This window comes from Xyrauchen texanus, chromosome 32 (genome assembly GCF_025860055.1).
Source record: "Xyrauchen texanus isolate HMW12.3.18 chromosome 32, RBS_HiC_50CHRs, whole genome shotgun sequence".
NCBI lineage: Eukaryota > Metazoa > Chordata > Actinopteri > Cypriniformes > Catostomidae > Xyrauchen > Xyrauchen texanus.
The window spans coordinates 40,547,635-40,569,235 of record NC_068307.1 but is presented as its reverse complement, the minus strand read 5'-3'; the positions used below and the strand labels follow the sequence as shown (position 1 = coordinate 40,569,235).

General features: G+C 36.2%; 1 protein-coding gene across 1 annotated transcript in view; it reads right to left on the bottom strand.

The window, feature by feature from the left end:
* The window catches only part of slc11a2 (solute carrier family 11 member 2), a 227,013-nt gene that overhangs the window by 80,855 nt on the left and 124,557 nt on the right, over positions 1-21,601 (bottom strand). Inside the window, exon 5 of the mRNA XM_052101452.1 lies at positions 14,510-14,629. Coding sequence (XP_051957412.1) covers positions 14,510-14,629 — 120 coding nt within the window. The remainder of the gene's footprint in view (positions 1-14,509; positions 14,630-21,601) is intronic.

Sequence of the window (21,601 nt, the reverse complement as noted above, 5' to 3'; positions counted from 1 at the left end):
AAAAAGATCTAGTGGCTAGCATTGTCAGATTTGTCCCAAGTTCGAACAGCTGTAGTTCAGTCATATTTTGACATATCAAGGTGAAATATTGCACAGTACTTTAAAGTGATGTATTGTTGAAGCACATTAAGTTTAAAAATCATCAGTCACAGGACATTTGATTTATTGACCCATATATAGAGGCAATGTTGACATATATATATATATAAATACACCCCTTTCAGCCATTTTGTAATGTATTCATTTTTGCTAATATATTCAAAGATATCAGTTCTACATATGGGAACCAAATTTCAAGTCAATTGGATCTACAATGAAGCATGTACACCAAGTTTCAGAAGATTTGGACAACTGGGGTGGAAATGACATCATTTTTAAAATGTGAAATTTGGGCGTGTTCTATAGCGCCCCCTAAGGGCAAACGTGGGCAATTCTTGGTGTAGGGGTTCCGGTTGGCCTATAGGTTCAATGTAAACAAACTGAAAAATTGACCCAAAAATGGGACTTTTGGGCATGGTCTGTAGCGCCCCCTAAAGGAAAATGTGGGCCGTTCTTTTCATAGTTCTTCAGAGTGGTGTCATCTTGAAGCATGTTAGGTTTGAAAAACTATCAGAAAATGACATTTGATTTATTGACACATATATATTGATAAAATGTGGACATTTACATAAACACGCCCCTTTCAGCCATTTTGTATCGTATTCATTTTTGCTAAGTAACGTTTGAAGACATCAATTCTACACATGTCTTCCAAATATACCATTTGTACTTTTCATTTATTTGGAATGTCAATGTTCAGGACACAAATTGTTACTGTCTCTTTAAGAGACACCATGGCATCAAACTGTATATAATTCTCAATGTTCATCTGTCAAAATCCTTTCATTAGGAGCATTGGGATAAACAATGTTTCACTTTTAACTTTCTCTAAAGTAAAGTGACTGATTAATTGTTACCGGTTTCCATGCCTGATTCTGGCACAGCTGCTGCTGGCTCCTCAGTCTGTAGCTCATCTTTGCTACCCTCTACAAAACCATTTAATCAAATCAAAGTGTATATTTACTACAAACAAATATCACAAAACATGTCACACATACATTTTATGTTAATGCTCATTGGTTATCCTTAGAGAAAACAAGAGTAAGAGAGTTTCCAGTGTGAGAGGCGTGTGCGCTAACAAGGAGGCTAAAGGCTGGAACCTCTAATATCAATTGCTAGTGCACCTCTTGAGAGTGCACGGTTGTCAGAGACGACCCTGATACAACATCATTCTCAGAAGTATTGATACTTCAGAATCGATCTGCCCATCCCTACTTTCTTTAGACATATGTATCATGTTTGTGTTATAAGTTTCTGTAAGTTTTTGTGACGTGTTTAAGGAAGATGCTCGCAAAGACAGAGACAGCGCACCCCGTTTGTTTTCTTTATTTTACAAAAGCACAAGGTTTTGTTGTTATTGTAAGTGTACATAAACAAAAGTACACCTTTTATAGTTTGTAACTATGTCTTACATGTATCTGTATGGGCATTTTTTAAAGTTGTTTCCACTGTTTCGAGAGAAAAATCTAACAGGAAGTCACCTGGAAAAATGCCAGAATTCAATATAATAATACCCGATTTTTTCTCAACTGTTTATGTTCACTTGAGACATAACAGACTCCCCAATACATCATGTATTTTGACATTTTGTTGTATGAAATTGTCCGTTCAAACGCAAGATCTCTCATCGGGGTGCGTGCGTTAGACGCGACGCGGCTCGCTGTGTTACACAAACTGCTCGCAAACATTTATTTGAGTTGTTTTGCCATTTGTTGAGTTGAATAGTGTAAAATTGCTTGAATGTTCAAACTGGAAAGCATTAAAACACGCAATTGACATATCTTCGTGCAGACGCAAGCAAAATTTTATCTGGCTTCCAAGTCTGGAGCTCCACCCACTACTAGACAGAATTGCTCCATTAGAGAGATTGCTCCAGTAGAGGTGCATTTGGTAGACAAAGTTACTCCAGTAGAGGGAGCCTCTTTGCTCAGCCAATGTAAGTGAATGGGATTTTACTTGTAGACCGTATTTATCAAGTAGAGGGGGCATTTTTGCTTAGCCATTGTAATTGATGGGATTTTTTACATTTTTGATCATTTATATAAAAAGCTTAAGTCGCATCAGATAAAAAAAAGACATACCAGCAAGCTTCAGAACAGTCCCCAGGTCTGTGGCGAGTTTGGTGCGTGTAGCATTAAATCTCTTGGAGGTAAGGCTGTTGAACTTTTAGTCTCAGAAAAATACAAAAATAGTATTAATAATTATATTAATAATAAGTTGATGTAACATAACATTATGTTGGCTCTCTCAATAGTTATGTCATCTTGAAGTATGTTAGGTTTGAAAAACCATCAGTCAAAATTACAGTTGGTTTATTGACATATATATATTGAGGCACTGTGTACATTTACATAAACACGCCCCTTTCAGACAATTTGTATTGTATTTATTTTTGCTAAGTAACACATTGAAAAACATCAATTCTACACATGGGTACCAAATATCAAGTCAATTGGATATGGCCACTTTTGGTACTGCATCTAGAGGCTTTTCAGAATGGCAGGCATTTAAATCGGAGTATGTCATTCTTGGTACAATGGAGCTTTGATGTCATCTCGTTGTCAAATTTTGTACTGCGTCTTTTATTATTAAATAAATAAAATATTTATTTTTATTAATATATATATATATATATATATATTAATAAATTAAATACATTTTTTGTGCATTGCATTTTAATAAACAAACTTCTACTTTTTTTTTTTTTTTTTTAATTAACAACTGATTTCACTTGCACAATAATCTCCCAAGTGTCTTCTTTAAAAAGAGTCAAAAATTAGGTCTTTCATTCATGACTAACTACCATTTCAAGTTGAAAATGTAATTATCTGGTAAATGCTAAAAAAAGGGGAGTGCCAATTAAGGGGATAGAATACCGAACATTTGTTATTTTGAAGTCAGACTTGACAGAGTAAAGCAATGCAGAGCAGTGAGTCAGATGTTCATTTATTAACTGTTCTTGGCTGTGTTTCCCAAAAGCTGATCGTAGGTACCACAGGAACCAATGGTCTTTAAGAGCAACTTGGGTTAACAATGCTATTGGTTAACACAGTCTTGAGTGATTCCATTCATTTAGTTGAATGATTTATCAGACTGTTTTCAATTAAATGAATAATGGCCAACAGGAACTTTGGTCGACCGTGACAAAAGTGGATCGTTGAACCAGTATCACAACAATAGTCTAAAACTATCAAAAGTTATTCGCATTTTTATATATTTTGTTATATTTTTTTACCACAAGCTAGCTCTGTCCTGAAACTTGTTGGGCAAGGTGTTTGTAAAATACAGCATTTTACAACTAAATTAAAAATGGCCGACACAGGCAAAATTGGTATAGTTCGACACGGTATGCCCCACAGAATCAAAAAGGTACAGGTTTGTGTTTTTAGAACAAACCATTAAGAAATTATAAGTAAAAATAGCCATTTAATGTTTGTATCTCGTAACCAGTAGGTGGTGCTGTGCCAAAACTGTTCAAGTACATGTCATAACACACACCAAGTTTGGTCTGAATAAGCTAAAGCGTTGCGGAGATATAAGCTAACAATTGATTTGGAGTGCTCGTCATCAAATGTCTTTTTGAGTTATTCGAGAACAGTTTGGTCTTTCAAAAATATTTGAACAACTTTTGTCAGCATAGTCTAAAGATGCTCTGAGCCAAATTTGGTGAAAATCAGACCATCCGACTAGGAGTTAAAAAAGGTTGGTTTTCAATTTAATAATGGCGGACAGGATGTTTGGCCGACCATGACAAATGTGGTATATTTTTGACCACAAGGTGGAACTGTTGGTGGCACTAGAGGGTTTGAGTTAAAGACAGGCAATTCTGACTGTGCTCTACTTGTGTACAAAATGTCATAACTTTCCCGCAAACGGTTCTACGAGCTGCCATAGGAAATGTATAAAGAATAATAATAATAACATACCGTATGTCATGAGTGCCTCTAGATGATGCAGACCAGTTTTCGTGCAAATCAGACAAAAAGTTAACGAGGACTTCGAAAAAGCAGCTTTTCAAAACATTTAAAAAAGCAGACAGTAAGATTGCTCGATCATGACATATTGGGACAATTGTTCTCAGCATGAACCACGGAATATATCAAGACCAGTCTCATGACATTAGGCAAAAGGAGTCAATAGCTATTAGCATTTTAAGAAATAGCATTATAATTTTTGACCACAAGTTGGCGGTGTCCCGAAGCTTTTTGAGTCTCTTCAGAGCAATGTGCCTAAGTGTGTGAGCAAGATACATACTGAGTTTTGTAATGATACACCAAGTTGTTTGTAAAATACAGCATTTTATGACTAAATTCAAAATGGCCAGTGGACGGCTTAGGAAAATGTGGTATTGTTTGATTCATATTGCAGCACTTGATATAAAGAGACAATTTTCTAAATTTTCGGCAAAAGTGTTCAAGAGATATAAGCCAAAAATAAATAAATCGGTTTTTGCCATCTCCTGGCCAGTAGGGGACAGTGTGCCAAAACGCTGCAGGTAACCTCAGGACTTAATGGTGATAACACGTACAAAGTTTCATCCCAATCCCTCAAAGCGTTGCGGAGATACATCCTCAAGTTAAATTCTGCGCATTCTTGGTTGATTTAATTGAAGCCTCGTTTGAAAACTGTATAGTATATCAAAATTATATTAATATTCTTTGTCGTGATTTCCTCTAGATGACGCAGAACAATTTTCGTACAAATCGGAGAAACGGTCTAAGAGGAGTTAGAAAAAGTAGCTTTTCAAAACATTTAAAAGTGTCAGACAGGAAGTTAGCTCGATCATGACATAATTGGTATCATTGTTCTCGGCATGAACCAAGGAAACTATCAAGACCAGTCTCATTACAGTAGGCAAAAGGGAGTCAATAGATTAGCATTTTTATGAAATGGCATTATAATTTTTGACCACAAGGTGGCGCTGTCCCGAAACTTTGAGTCCCTACAGAGCATGGTGCCAAAGACACATACAGAGATTCGTAACGATACACCAAATCGTTCGTAAAATACAGCATTTTATGACTAAATTCAAAATGGTAAACGGCCAGAATTGCTGACATTGGAATTTTTATATCGTTGGACTCGAAATGCACTACTGAACCTAATGAGACCAATTTGATGATTTTATGACTCTCGTGACCAGTAGAAGGCAGTGCAAAAAAAAACGCTGCAGGTGACCTCTGGGCCTAATGGTGAATGCCTCAAAGCGTTACGGACCTACAGCCAAATTTCATGCAAATCGGACAAAGGGCCTAGGCCGAGTTAAAAAAAGCAGGTTTTTCAGAAAATTAAAAAAAAAAAAATTTCATGACGGAAAATGACATCATAGTTCTATAGTTCATAGTTCAGTAATTCGAATCGTCATGAGCCCTGGAATCAGAGGAAAAAAATAATTTCATTTCTACGACTCATGGTTCAAAAGTTTTTTAAATAAACGTAAAATAAAATAAAGCAAGTTTGGGCAGTTGGTGGTGCTAGATGGTTTGAGGTAGAGATGCCAAATTTGCTGTGGTGACAAATCCCACTTTCCTCTATAACATGCCCTCAAGAGTGGAAGAAGAAGAAAACTAACAGAAACAATAGGGGTCTTTTGACCCTTCAGGGCTTGACCCCTAAATATAGCTACAAGCAGCGATACCGGGGTCAAGCCAATTATCAGCACCATGAGCAGCAAAATAAGCTTTGTGACATGTTTTTGGTTAGAGTCCGATGAACAGTGTATGAGGAGTCAGAAAAAAACTTTCAATCATAAAAAAACATTTATATTAAATATAACTAAAAATGTTGTCCAGTATGTGGCACTGTACTGAAACTGCGGTAATATCTGGGTAACTCCTGACCAGTAGGGGACAGTGTGCCAAAATGCTGCAAGTAACCTCTGAACTTATTGGTGAATCCCTCAAAGCGCTGCAGAGATACAGCCTCAATTTCAAATTTGGTTGTTTCTAATGCAAATTCACACAAACTGGTCATCACACAAGTTGGTCCTGACAAGCTAAACATAAAACTTTGAAAATAAAAAGACAAGGGCGGGAGATAAGACATTGTATTTATTGTATGATGGAAAGTCCTATGTCTAAAACTCAATTTTTCCCATATATAGCCTTTTTTTGTTCTTATTTTGCAAGGGGATAGGGTTGGAGGCACACAGAAGCATGTATACATTTTATGCGTTTTGAAATTTTCTACAGCAAACCTATTTACAACTGGAAACATACTGTGATTTAAAACATTGTTATAGTCCTGCTTGATGAAAAATCTAAGAGCTTAAATAAATAATTGATTTTCATATCATAAAGTTAATATTTATTGCACCAATAATTAGATGAAATGTCATGAGCAGGTAAACAAAATCCATGATTAAATTGAGCAGGGACATAGAATTAAAAACAAACAAATAGCATGTGAAGTCAGTTATACATGGGATGTTAACTTACTTTGGTCATATTGATTCAAACAGTTTTGAATGATGATGCAGAGCGCCCAACTCTTGTTTTACATTTTCTGGCGTCTTTTTAACAAACATATAAAACCAATCCTGTCCAAATAGGTTTTAAATCTATCTCTTAGCCTTTCTTTTCATTCCCAACAAAATCAAGATCTATGGTTTATGTATGCTTATTACCTTTAAACAGATGCTTTTACGATTTGACATAAAAATTCTTTGATAAATTTTTTTCCGGATGGTCTGCAGATGATGCATACCAAGTTTTGTGCAAATAGGACAAACAGCCTAGGACAACTTCAAAAAAGTAGGTTTTAAAAAAATCTAAATGGTACAAAGGTTTTCATGCAGAAACTGTCCCTATATACCTTGATGTCACCTTCGACAAAGAAAATGCATGCTAAGTCAATCAGACCAATGGTTCCCTAGTTAGAAATATTTTGTCATTTTTAATTATTAAAGGGCCAACAAGCAGCAGAGGAGTGCCACTTATTGTGTGTATCCTCAAAATGACCCCATACATAAGTATATCTAATTTGGTGATAATATCTCAATCTGTTCAAAAGTTATAACCGCTGTGGCCGTAAATGTGGCCACACCAACTACGTTTTGGTGTACCATTTGACGATGAAAAGTTAAAAATTCCTCTGATAAGTTTTTTGCATTGGGACTCGCTGAATCTTTCGTCAATGGTTTGGTTCCGATTGGGCAAACAGCCTACGACTAGTTTGAAAATGTAGTTTTTTTTAAATAATCTCAAGTACAGAATGAACGTTTTATTTCAAACCAATGGTACTTGAGGCAAAACATTTTCAGAATGAGATCTATATATGGTATGAATAAACAGTTTTTTTGTGAAAAAAGGGGTATATACAACAAGTTATATGCATGTAAAACACCATAGCACCTCCCGGTGGCCAGTTTCTTTAAAATTTTGCACGAACCTCTTGGGCCAAGAGATAAATAGGTGTACCAAATTTAGTTCTGATCGGCCTAATTTTACCCAAGCTGCTGAAAGCTGATTGGCCAATGGCAGCCATGTTTTTAAAGATATGCGACTATGCTCAAAAACCTTGATGGCACCTTGAACAAAAACAGTGCATGCAAAGTCAGTCGGGCCAACGGTTCCATAGTTAGAGACAATTATTATAGCGCCACCAAGAGGCAAAGGTGTGCAAAATATTTTGTGATACATCACCATGAGCCCAAACATACTTTCACCAAATTTGGTAATAATAACTCAACCCATTCAAAACATAACCCTTTTAGAGTAAAATGGACACTCCCACGAATCATTCTGCACTGGTTTGGTTCTGATCAGGCAAACGGCCTAGGACGAGTTCCTTTTGAATTTTTTTCAAACAATCCAAAATCGCAGGAAAACGATGGGGCGGAGCAAAATTCTGTCAAGGATTAAAACTCTTCGGCATGATGCAAGGAATCAGAGGAAAATTATTTGGTTTCTAGCCTTTTCGGTTCAAGTTTTATGGCCTAAAATTTGATTTTTGTTTGTTTTGTTCGCAATAGTCATTATTGCGAACAAATACACGGTCTAGTCTTTGAAGGATGTGTGTCTGTACGCCTGAGTAGTGGGGGGGATTTGGAACCATTCTGCCAAGTTTGGAACTCTATGATTTACAGTCTCTGACACCCAGACACATTAAGGCAGAAAAAAATTATAATAAGAAAAATAAGAAAATCTGTACAAATACAATAGGGTTCCTGCACCTTCCGTGCTTAGACCCCTAAAAATTCAGAAGACATTGTCAGTATAAAACCTTTCTACAAATACATTTATATGCATTCATATACTCATTACAGCCGTAGACTTAAAAGGATTTTCTATCCCGTTGCTCTATACCACCAGAGGGGTGGACAAAAAAAAGTATTACAGCTTTCATAAATCAGATAAATGGCTGATAATTTAAAATTAGCTGTTGGCCCCCATTCATCATAAATCAATGACATTTATATTATGATTCCCCAGAATGTTCTGTTTTCCATATTTACATAGTTTTGTGAAATTTGGCATTCGTGCCCACAAGATTAAAATCATTTTGATTTTAATCTGTTTGGATGCCAAGTAATTAGCACCACCTTGAGGCCAGTTCTCACAAAACTTGGTACATAGCCTCATTTTGACTATATGAATATATCAAGTTTCGTAAAGTTTCGAAAAATTTCAGATTTGATGTTATTAGCTGCTGAAATTTGATTTACATGTTTTTAAAGATATGTGACTGTGCTCATAGTCCCTGATGGCACCTTGGACAAAGACAGTGCATGCAAAATTTAAAGTGGATCGGACCATTGGTTCCATAGTTACAGCAATTTATATTTTTTTAATTATTATAGCACCACCAAGAGGCAACGGTGTGCAATATTTTTTGTGTGACCGCAGCATGAGTCCATACATATGTTCACTAAATTTGGTGATAACTCAATACGTTCAAAAGTTATAACTGTTTTAGTAAAATGGGCATGCCCACAACAAAAATTGTGTGATCAGAATCTCAACATTCCTTTGATAACTTTCATACTGGGACTCTTGCTGAATCATTCTGCACTGGTTTGGTTCAGATCAGGCAAATGGCCTAGGAAGAGTTCATTTAGAATTTTTTTCAAACAATCCAAAATAGCAGGAAAACGAAGGGGAGGAGCAAAATTCTGGCAGGGGGTAAAACTCTTTGGCATGATGCAAGAAATCAAAGGAAACATTTTTTTTTTTCTAGCCCTTAAGTTTAAAGATTTATGGCCCAAAATTAGATTTTTGTTTTTGTTCGCAATAGCGCCACCTAGTCTCTGAAGAATGTGTGTCTGCACGCCTGAGTAGTGGGGGGGATTTTGAACCATCCTGCCAAGTTTGGAATCTCGACAACTTACCAGACACTTTTAGGGCAGAAAAATAATAAGAAGAAATATAGCTGCGAGCAGCAATTACTGGGGTTCAAGCTTTTTAGGAACTTTCAAAATATGCAAAAAAGTAAAGTATTTGTATATGTACTTTGTTGCTGAATTTGCAAACTGGTGTTAAATAAGACTGATGTCTTGTGTTCAATGATACTGAAACATTAAAATTTTACGGCGGTCATTTATTTATTTTTTTTACTTTTTAACTGTTATAAAGCCATAAAGCACTCAATCTCCAAAAAGGTTTTAGAAGTTTGAATATGTATTTTAGGAATTATAGGCTTTTGGATACACTTGGTCAAACCCACATGATAATTGCAACCCCTAAATAACTAAAATAACTAAAGTTCAACTTTTCCTTGATAATTATTGACCTAGGGAGTCCAAGATGTAGTTCACAATAGCTGTTTTTCAGTTTTGTTGTAGCGGCCCCTATTGTGATTTTGTATGCAGACTTAAAATGTGCTGTTGTAAATGTGTATACATTTAAAAAAAAAATTAGAATAGCGGACAGATTTGATAAAATTTCAGAAAATGAAGATATGCATTTTGTAGGTCTTTGTGCAAGGAATTAGTGAATAAAAATCTTTTTATATTATTCAAATTGTTTGCGGAGTTATTGGTGAAAATGTAAATGTCCTTGTTATAGCGCCACCTTGTGGACGATTTTCCTAAATCTTGGTACACAGCCTCATTTTAACACGGTCTACAAATATCTCAAGTTTCATAATTAAGATTTTATGTTATTAGTTGCTGAAATTTGATTGACTGTTGGCGGACATGTTTTTTTATTTGTCCGATTGATATTGTAGGATCTGTTAGCCTTTTGGCCCCTACAAAATGCATACCAATTTTCAACTTCATTGATCATACGGTTGTGGAGTTATTAATGTTTTTTGTTGTAGTGCAACCCTATATGCGACATTTTTTGTGACTTTGCGTGCATCCTCAGAATGTCTAGTTGTCAATGTTTATCAAGTTTCGTAAGTTATTGTTCGTATTGATCCAATGAATCCAACGATGTGAGACACTTGAGTATGCAACAAACGGTTTAGGAGTTATGGGCCAAAATGTAAACATGATCACTATAGTGCCACCTTTGTGGACGATCAGGCCGAAACTTTGATACACTCTAGTACACTGGGGGACTACCTTCTCTCAAAGTTTCAGCTCTCTAAGACTTGCGGTTTGGTCTGCGCGATCAGTTTTAGGGCAGAATAATAATAATAATAATAATAATAATAATAATACAAATCCTTACAATTACAATAGGGTTTCAGCCCTTCGAGCTTGAACCCCTAAAAATCCTTACAATTAATATAGGCTTTCAGCCCTATGGGCTTGAACCCCTAAAAATCCTTACAATTACAATAGGGATTCAGCCCTTCATGCTTGAACCCCTAAAAATCTTAGCAAAAACAATAGGTTTCTAGCAATTCATGCTTGAAGCAATTAACGGGATTCAAGCGGTTTAAGGCCTTCACACACATGCGGAAACATTTATTAGTATTATTTATTATGTAACCACCTAGATCATAGATGGAAAAGACAATTTGCAGCAAATACAGGTAATTTACTGTGGAAATATATGGTTTTAAAAGCTTTTTAACAGTTATAGCGCCACCTATTGTCCAATCTCCATAAAAGTTTGTATTCTTTTTTTTAGAATTATATGTTGCATGTGCTCACCTATTTTCGTGAAGTTTTTTGACTTTTTGTTTAGGATTTATAGGCTTGAGTAAATTTTGCCACACCCATTTTCTAAATGACCCTGTTATAGCTATCCAAAGTATAAAGATCACATTTTTTTTGATAACTATTGATGTAGAGAGTCCAGAGAATTGTACTGCATTAGTTTTATTGAGTTTGAGCTAAAAACCTAGGACTAGTTCGCAAAAGTATGTTTTTACATAATCCAAGATGGCGGAATATTTCTATAAATGGAAATTAAATCGGAGATATATGTTTTTTTGGTTTGAAAAATCGGCATGCAGTGTCTTTGTCCAAGGTGACATGACGGTTTATGAGGACATTGGTGTATCTAAAAAAACATGGCCGCCATCGGCCAATGAATTTGGGCACCTATTAGACAAGGTTAACGGAGGCCAATCAGCACAAAACTCAGTGGGCTTGTTTGACTCCTGGCCCTAGATGTCTGAGAAATTTGAAAGAAATCGAACGCTAACGTTGGCGCTAACAAGTTTTACGCCTCTGTAATTACGCTGACTTTCACACATTGACACAATATGCATATCATATCTTAAATATCCTGATTCTGAACAACTTTGCCTCAAGTAGCACTGCTGTCAATCAAATCATTAATTAAATATTCATGATTATGTAAAAAACATACTTCTGCGAACTAGTCCTATGTTTTTAGCTCAAACTCAAAACTAATGCAGTACAATTCTCTGGACTCTCTACATCAATAGTTATGAAAACAAAGTGGAACTTTACCCTTTGAATAGCTATAACAGGGTCATTTAGAAAATGGGTGTGGCAAAATATACTCAAAAGCCTACAAATCCTAAACGAAAAGTCAAAAATTCACAAACATTGGTGAGCATATGCAACATATAATTCTAAAGAAAAATACAAACATATGGAGATTGGACAATAGGTGGCACTATAACTTAAAAACATTTAAAACCACATATTTCCATAGTAAATTACCTGTATTTGCTGTAAATTGTCTTTTCCATCTAGGTGGTTACATGCTTGCTAAATAAAATGAATAACGTTTTACGCATGTGTGTAAAGACCAAATCTGTAAATAGAGGGGGCGCTACAGCGTTCAAAAATGCATAACTGCTCATAACTCTTAGACAGCTTGTCGTAGATTCAAGTACTTTATTTAATTGGAATCATTGGCTAAAACCAAACAAAACCCCCTTCGGGCTTGAACCCCTAATAAATATCTTTAAGTGGTGGTGGCGTAGTGTGCTAAAGCACATAACTGTTAATCAGAAGGTCGCTGGTTTGATCCCCACGGCCACCACCATTGTGTCCCTGAGCAACGCACTTAGCTCCAGGGGGATTGTCCCTGTAATAAGTGCACTGTAAGTCACTTTGGATAAAAGCGTCTGCCAAATGCATAAAATTAAAACATCTTAGCAATTACAATAGGGTTTCTAGACCTTGGGCTTGATCCCCTAATAATAATGATAATGATAATAATAAAAATCCCAGCAAAAACAATACGTTTCTAGCCCTTCGGGCTTGAACCCCTAATAATAATAAAAATCCTAGCAAAAACAATAGGTTTCTAGCCTTTCAGGCTTGAACCTTTGGTACTTGGGCCCTAATAATAATACCCATATAAGTGCTGCTGTCACCAAACTTGCCATGTGTGCTCAGATCATGGTCCTAATATAGCTTACAAAGTCTCATTTCGAAATACCTGAGAATTGCAGAGACACAGCCTCACTTCCTGTTTCATGTCGACATTGTAAACTATGCATTGGCAAAAATGTTATTTCTTTATCATCATTTATGTGCAGCTTGTTAAGACTCTTTTGACTTTGGGCAGCATATAGACCATATCAGCCATGGCGCCTGCATTTTAATCTAGGCCTTCAGTGCAATTCATGCCATTATGTTTCACAATGAATAAGACACCGTATAACATACATTACGTGGCAGTCAACTAATAATACCAACTGACAAATTAAAAAACGCGTCCAAGCACGAAAGCCAGAACCATGGTCTAATACCAAGAGAAAGCTCTCTAATAATATTTGCGATTTAAACTTTGCTCGCAATAAATTGTTTAGACAGGGTACATGATTACTTTTCAAAACTTCATCCGACACTGAATGCTCAAGCAGCCTAATTTACACTTTGAAAACTTCTGATGTTGTTATGACAATGCAAAAAACACTTACCAATTTGCTTGAAGTGAAAATCAGTCCTGCTTTATTTTTAATTAGTCAATCACACGATCATGCAGAACATTTCAGGTTTTTAAATCCATAAGGATATCTTTCTCAATGGTGATGGGGCAGTGACAGCCGACTCGTCAGCAAGATCTCTCGCTCTTCTCTTTCAAATTACGTACATCACTTAAAGCATGACTGAGTCAGTCAAGGTGAGCTAGAAGGCCTGGACTGCACCCACCAAGAACAAATAAAACAATCTGATTGGCTGATGAATCTGACTTAAGATGCCCATTAATTTGCACTGTTGAGGGATTCTGCAGAAATTCTGAAAGCCTGACGGGGTGTTGCTCAGACTCACGGTCACGACCACCCACTCCACGATGATGTCATTTGTGCCACGTGCTCCATCACGCTATTCCAGAGGCGTCAAGCATAAACCAGGCTTAAGGAGCATGACTTCGGGCATCCAATTTGTGAAACAGTTGTCACACTTTGCTTGTATGCATTGAGGAATAAATTCTGATTGGATACATTTTGAGTTCTTTTGGTATTCGTTTGTAGATGAATTAGGAGTGGAATGCGATTGGAAATATATGGGCAAAAAGGTCCATGAAAATGAAAGGATGAAAAAATATTTATTTATTTATTAGGCATGTTATGCCAGTAGAGAAGACTTTGCTGGCCCTGGGCAAATCGCTACTGGACAATATGAGGGCCCGAGGGGCCACTGTCAAGACATGGGAGTTGATTCTTTTGCTATGTGCCAGCATACAGAGAAAATAAGGTTACTTTTAGGACCATGTAGGACATTTTCTTTACAATCAATAACATCCAAAAAATTCTCATTACTAAAATGCAAAAGAATGTCATACTGATTTGGCATATTATGTCTGGATTTTTTTCATTCTTCTCAATGATTCAATCTTCATTATTGTAATAGTCATTTTTACACTTTTAAAAATACAAATATACAGCAATACAAAGTTTGTTTGTTGTTGTTTTTAATTCAGCTTAAATTAAATATTTTTCTTGAATCTTGATTTGTGGGTGAAATATTACATGTTCTTGACGGGTGTTGTGAGATTAATCCTTAAACATTTAAAAATCAATTCAAGAACATTCATTTCTCCAGAATAGAATACATTCTCATTTGCAAACAAAAAAGATATGAACTCACTGTTGGATAATGTCGGTTGCAAACCTCAGCCAGGTGCATCCCTGTTACTACACCGAGACGAGCAGCCAGACGCTGCAGCAGAAGCCCAATGATAGTGGCCCCCAAAAGCACCCACAGCAGCTAATGGAAAATAAACACACAAGAAGGGTTCAAACACAGAGCAGGCCAATGAGATCCCGTCAACACTGTGAATCTAGCCTTGTCCCATATGATGCACTTGTGTGGACTTGCGGTCTCGCTGCTTTTATTTGTGAGGATTTCCCAGTGCTTATTTAAAACTGATCACAGTAATTATGTTTTTGAGATTATTTGAATCTTTTTTTTATCTAATTTTTTTATTGTGTGTATAATAACAATTTTATAATACTGTGGCAGCGGGGGCATGGTCAAGTGCCCGTCCGGAGAGAGAGAAGTGGTAAGGAGGTAACCCTCCTTGCCACCAGCGGGGGGGGACACTCACTACATTGTAGCAAAGTGTCATTTCTTCAATGTTGTCACATGAAAAAATATAATCAAATATTTACAAAAATGTGAGGGGTGTACTCACTTTTGTGAGATACTGTGTATGTATATATATATCTCCACTAGTGTGTTCTAGTGGAAGATCTAAACAGAAGTTTGCAATTCTCCAGTTCCCTTTCAAGTCAGTCACTTTGACACTGTGTCAGTTGCCCACACTATGGTATGTTCCACCCATGATTGACAATCTCTGCAGCCTTTTAAAATCAGGCCAATTAGTTAGCAAATAGCACTTGACACTACACCCCTGATATGCATCATCGGGAGCATAAAGTAGGTCATATTTGTATTTAAATACAAATATTATTTACTAATTTAAGGCACAATTTCAATCACATTTTTATCAAACTGCACATAGATGACCAAGACATTACAGATATTAAAGCTTCATTTTCTGTTAAAGCATCATTTTCTGTAAAGCTGCTTTGAAACCATTTGCAATGAACAACTTTTCTTGCGAATTCTGGTAGGATTGGTCTACATTCTTCAACAGTCTTATTCAAATAGGAAAGAAATCAACATTCATTCATGGGAAAATTCAGCATTACCAGCTTCAAATCATGGGAGTAACAGGATATGACTGCACATGGCTAATCTGTTTGTTGGACTCTACATTTGCTCTTCGACTTTACCAGCTATGCCAGCTTTGTTTGCAAATTTTGGCTGGTTTAGTTTATATTTCTCAACAGGTTTATTTCTTCAGGTGAAAAACACAGGAATTTCAGCTCTAAACTATAGTTTTGGAGACAAAGGATATGTCGGCACATGGCTGTCTTGTTTGTGGTTTTTCAAATTACTTATGGATTATCGACTTAAACTACTACATTTCAAAATAAAGGACAGATACAATCAACAATATCAAGATCAAAGTGAAAAACCAAGCATCAACTTCAGAAAAAAAAGATGTCTTCATATTTTGTTTTTTTTTTTTTTTTTTTTTTTACAGGCAAGTCATTAAGAACAAGTTCTTATTTACAATGGCGGCCTGACAAGTGGAATAACTACTTTGGGAAAGGTAATGGGGCTAAAATAAATACAGTACATTAGAAATACATACAGGTTAACAACTACATTAAATACAATTTAAAACAACACAAAATTATTACATAGAGAAGAAACTGCATGTGCCCGTGAACAAGGATGATATAATAGTTTTAAAAGATGAAACTGAAATTAGTGTATCTAGTTTGAGAATATTTTGCAGAGCATTCCAGTCGTGAGCGGCAGCAGATTGAAAAGAAGCAAGACCAAAGGCAGAGTAAGTTTTGGGAATACGTAATTGAAGACGAAATGAGGACCGGGTGTTGTATGTGACAGGCATATGGGGTTTCTTTGTTTCCCATTTGGTCAATGCCTGAGCCTGGCTGAAGATGCAACATCAATTATCCCTGTCCATGCTTCACCTATGACTAGTATATCAACACTGAACATTTGTGGGCATGGATATCATGTTATTTACTTAACTTGTTGGCAAATTGATCAAGAACTTCACATTACAAACCAGGTTAAACAACGTATAAAAGGCAGAAGGAAAGGACATGTTTTGAATGTATTGTTCTTTTTGCTTCTGCTAAGTGGTGATATAAAGCTAATCCCAAGCCCTTCGACTAACTTCAATTTGGGATGATATGCGGCCTGAAGGGTGTCTGCAGTGGGCACTGTTGGACACACATAGTGTTGAAGTGGTGAGGCCTTTTACAGGCCACAGGACAGTGATTCCATCATGGAATTTAAATGTGGTTTCATGGTTTTTGTGTAGGGTCAAATTTTCATTTAATTCAGTCATTGGTTGAATAGTAGAAGTGGAGAACAGTGATCTTTTGTTCATATCTCAACAGGAGACTATGGGAAATGCCTTGCAAAATCTAGCCCCCAACTCTGTTCTTCACATTGAACAAGCACATTATAAACAATATGTCTAAAGTGGAACAATTTGCTAAAAAGACACTAAAAACACATATCTGTAAAGGAATTTTTGGTTATGCAGCACACAAGCAAAAATAATTGAAATATTTTCAAACAGTGAATCATGCAAAAGTGATCTGGGACTTAAAGTTAAAATCAAAAGGTATTTTTGGAGGTCATCTTAATATGCGTAGTGTTTTATCAAAAAGAAAAGTACAACATTTACTGAATGAATGGACTTCTTAGCACTGAGTGAAACTTGGTTATACACTAATATTCCTACAAATATGATTGATGTCCCTGGTAATACATGTTATAGGAAAGATAGATTGTCTGGTAAAAGAGGTGTGGTATTAGTTTATATTAGAGATATTTGTAAATGTTCTGTGATTGAATTGGAGACTTTTGGGTTAGAATGTTTAATTTTAAATGTAGTGTTATCAGCAAGAATTAATTTTAATATTATGGTACCCTCCTTCTCATAATGTTTCATTTTATCATGATTTTGATGAACTGTTTAAATTGTTTAATTGTAGTACTGAAACAATTTTACTGGGAGATTTTAATATAAATTGTTTGGATAATAGTAAGAATTTGTTTTTTAATTATTGCATCTAAATATAAATGGCATCAAATGATAATGAGTCCCACAAGAATCACTCGAATTAGTAAAACATTGATAGATTGAATTTTTACAAATAAACCAGAGCGAATTACTAAAATGTATAATTTGATAACAGGTTTGAATTACAACAAAACAGACTTCCGGTTTAGCATCTGCCATGTGAGGCTGCATAAGTTGGGAGCTCCGCAAATCAGCTTTTAAATTTTGTTTTAACACTTGATACAGCATTCTTTTTACTCCTCGTGTATTTGTAGGTCATTTCTAACAATTATTGTCATTTTGATTTGAGTTTCAACGATTTCTTCAAAAGCCCAGCGACAAAAGAAGACCGATTCGGCTGTTGCCGGCGGCTCATCCCTGGAAATGGCTAAGTGTGATGAACTTTCCTCACCTGAGGGTGTTTGCGATAATGGCTGCCATAAGCAGGCTTGAAAGTGGAATCCACACAAAATTTGACGCAACTGCTGAAATTTGAGGTGAAATATCCCTAGTACGAGAAGAAATGCACAACACAATTTCATCTTTGAAAGAATATCTTAAAACCCAGAGTGAGCGCTTAACTAGCCTAGAGACCGCTACCTCGGAATGGACGACCAGTCTTCACTTGCTCGAGCCTACGGTTGATTCTTTTCAGAAAAACATTGCTTCATTGCAAGCCAAGTGCATCAATTTAGAGTGTCGTTCCAGCAGATCTTATCTTCGCCTGGAGGGAGTTCCGGAAGGTTTGGAGGGCCAACAACCAACAAAGTTCGTGGCAGATGCTTTGGCGGAAATATTTTATCTGCCTGAATCTCCACTCCTTGCTCATCGCACACTTGCACCGAAGCCTGCAGTGTGTAGCCGCCCACGAGCCTTCATTATTTGTTTTCATCGCTACGATGTTAAGGAGAATATCTGGCGAAAAGCAAGCCGGGTGGACAGCTTAAGTTCAGAGACAAAACTGTGTTCATCTTTCCAGACTTTCCACCTGAGATTGCCAAGAAGTGGGCCGCTTACTATGAGGTAAAACATCTACTGAGGTCCATGTCAGATGTTAATTATGGTCTAAAGCAGGGGTGCCCACACTTTTTTGTGTGATGATCTACTTTTAAATGGCCAACTCAATAAGATCTACCAACTAAAAAAAAAAACAGTTTCATTTAAAATAAGAAAATGTTTGTTGGGCCTACTGCATGTATCCCTATATGGAATTCATCTTCTAATTAATAAAAAAATATATAATAATGTTCAATGTTGATATCATTCAGTTTTAAAACTAAACCCAAAACACCTACAGCACAATAGATTACAATAGCCAGGGCATTTACCTTATTCTGATGACTTGCACTGAATGGAATCAGACAGTTTTGCCTAATCCGGGCAGCAGCATCGCAATTTCGCGCTCGGTTCTCAGAAGTCCTTGGAAAGCGCGTATGCGCAAACCTAGTTGTCATGGCAACTGAATAAACAAAACCGCGCCTGGTCAATATTTACTCGTCAAGTGCAAGTCAGACAGAAACTAAAAGAAGACATTATATTTATTTTTATTAAAATGTAACTAAAGTAAATTTACATTTTGTGCGATCTACCAGCATTGCCTTTGCGATCGACTGGTAGATCACGATCGACGTATTGGGCACCCCTGGTCTAAAGGGTCTCGCCGGCTTCAGAATCACAAAGAACGGCGCTGAACACATATTTGATACTCTGGCCACGGCAATGGCTTTTTTGAAACAACACCTACAACCTGCTTGAATTGGCATACAGTACTGGAATTTAATGTTTCGTTCTCTCTGGTTCAGAGACTATTGAAAGCACTTTTCTTAACTGAGTGGTTAATATGTTTAGATTTTTTATTACATTTTTTAATGTTTGTTTATTTGTATCAGATTACATCCGCTGTATTTGTTTGCAGAGATGCGTCCGATGTAAGAAACACAATATCGCTCACGCACATTGGGGTTTTACCTCAGGGTAGCGTACACTTTAGTTGGGGGAGTGTTAGCTTAGGTCAAGAGCGCAGGGTGGGGGGTGGCAGCAAGGGCGGGTTTTCGCACAAGGGTTCTTGAAGTGTGTTAATATGTTCTTATTTCTTTGTTTATCTCAAGAGCACAAGATTGGGTCATTGCTTTTTTTGTATTTACGGTTCCTTGTACAACTACTTGGGTTTCACTTTTCTTTTTACTTTTTCTTTAAATGATTTGTGGTAGGGCTAATGAAGATGGGTTGGTGAGATGGGTTAGCTGGAACTGTAAAGGTTTGAATAATCCAGTTAAGCGTAATAAGGTTCTGATCCATCTTAAAAAACTGAAAGCCAATTTTGTGTTTCTTCATGAAACTCACCTCTGTTCTTCTGACCATTTTAGATTGAAAAAAGACTGGGTGGGGCAAGTTTATCATTCACATTTTCAGTCCAAGTCTAGTGGTTGTGGCAATTTAGTATATAAAACTACTCAGTTTGTGGTATCACAAGTTATTGCAGATCATAAGGGCAGATACTTTATTGTAACAGGAACTTTGTTTTCAACCCCCCTAATTCTTGCTAATATCTATGCTCCTAATTATGATGTTGCCTTTATTACTTCTTTTTTATCGTGTATTCCTGACTTTCATTCTCATTCATGCGTTTCCTTTTTAAACCACTCGAAAGGAAATATAAAAAATTCTCTCATATATATCGGTCCTACTCACGAATTTATAATTTTTTTCTAGATAAAAAAACATCTTTCTTATCTTCAGGATTGCCCGTATGAAAGCATAGTAGTATCGGATCACGCACCAGCTGTTCTTGAACTTAACTTTCCAAAAGCACCTCCAAAGCAGCATCAATGGTCCTTTAACCCTGCTCTCTTAAGTGATAAAGAATTTGTGAAATTTATCTCCTCAAACATATCTTCTTTTCTTGAACTTAATAGTACTCAAGGTATAGCTTATTCTACCATCTGTGAGACTTTAAAATGTTACCAGAGGGGCTTAATAATTTCATTTTCATCTTATAAAAATTGAGCGAAAGAGACAACTAGATAAATGATCTAGTTCTATAACAGCTCTTGATGTTCAGTACTCACTGAATCCCTCTCCCAGCCTCTATAAAGAGCGTTAGATTTTGCAGACAAAATATGATCTGTTATTGACCAATGAGGCACAGAATTTATTTTTACGTGCTCAACATAGGGTCTATGAGTTTGGTGATAACATGGGTAAATTGTTAGCTTATCATATTTGCAAGTCACAAATGTCACGTTTGATACCCCAACTTGGTTTATCTTCAGGAATTTCTACCACTGGCTATAAAGAAATAAACTCTCAATTTAAACAATACTATGCAAATTTGTACACCTCAGAATCCCCCCAAGATTAATGTTTAATGAATGCTTTTTTAGATAAATTAGATTTCCCACTGTAAAGAAGACTATGTGATTTTTTTAGATGAGGATATACAAATTGAAGAAACAGTTGATGCGACTGCTTCCAGGCCTCAGGTCCTGGTGGTTTCCCGTTCAATTTTTATAATGCATTTTCTAAATTATTATGCCCAGTATTACTTTCATTTTTTATAGAGAGCCTCCAAAATTCTAAAATTACCCTCAACCTTCTATCAAACTACTATCTCATTAATTCTCAAGAAAGATAACACCCCTGACTACAGTTCTTATCGTCCCATATCTCTTTTAAATTGTGACTACAAGACACTAGCTATAATATTATCTATTCAGCTTGTTGAGTAATTTCACCTGATCAAACTGGTTTTGTTCAAGACAGACACTCTTTTTTTAATATTAGGCATTTTTTTATGTTTTGTATTAACCTCATTCCAATAATGCTGAAGTTGTGGTCTCACTAGATGCTGAGAAAGCATTTGACCGAATCGAGTGGGAATATATGTTTTGGAGAGGTTTGGATTTGCTCTAAAATTCATTTCTTGGATAAAGCTCCTTTATCCACTCCCAAAGCATCACTACGCTCAAACAATATTATTTCAGATCCTTTTCTACTATATCAGGGCACAAGGCAGGGGTGTTCTCTTTTTCCCACTTATATTTGCTATTGAACCCCTGGCAATT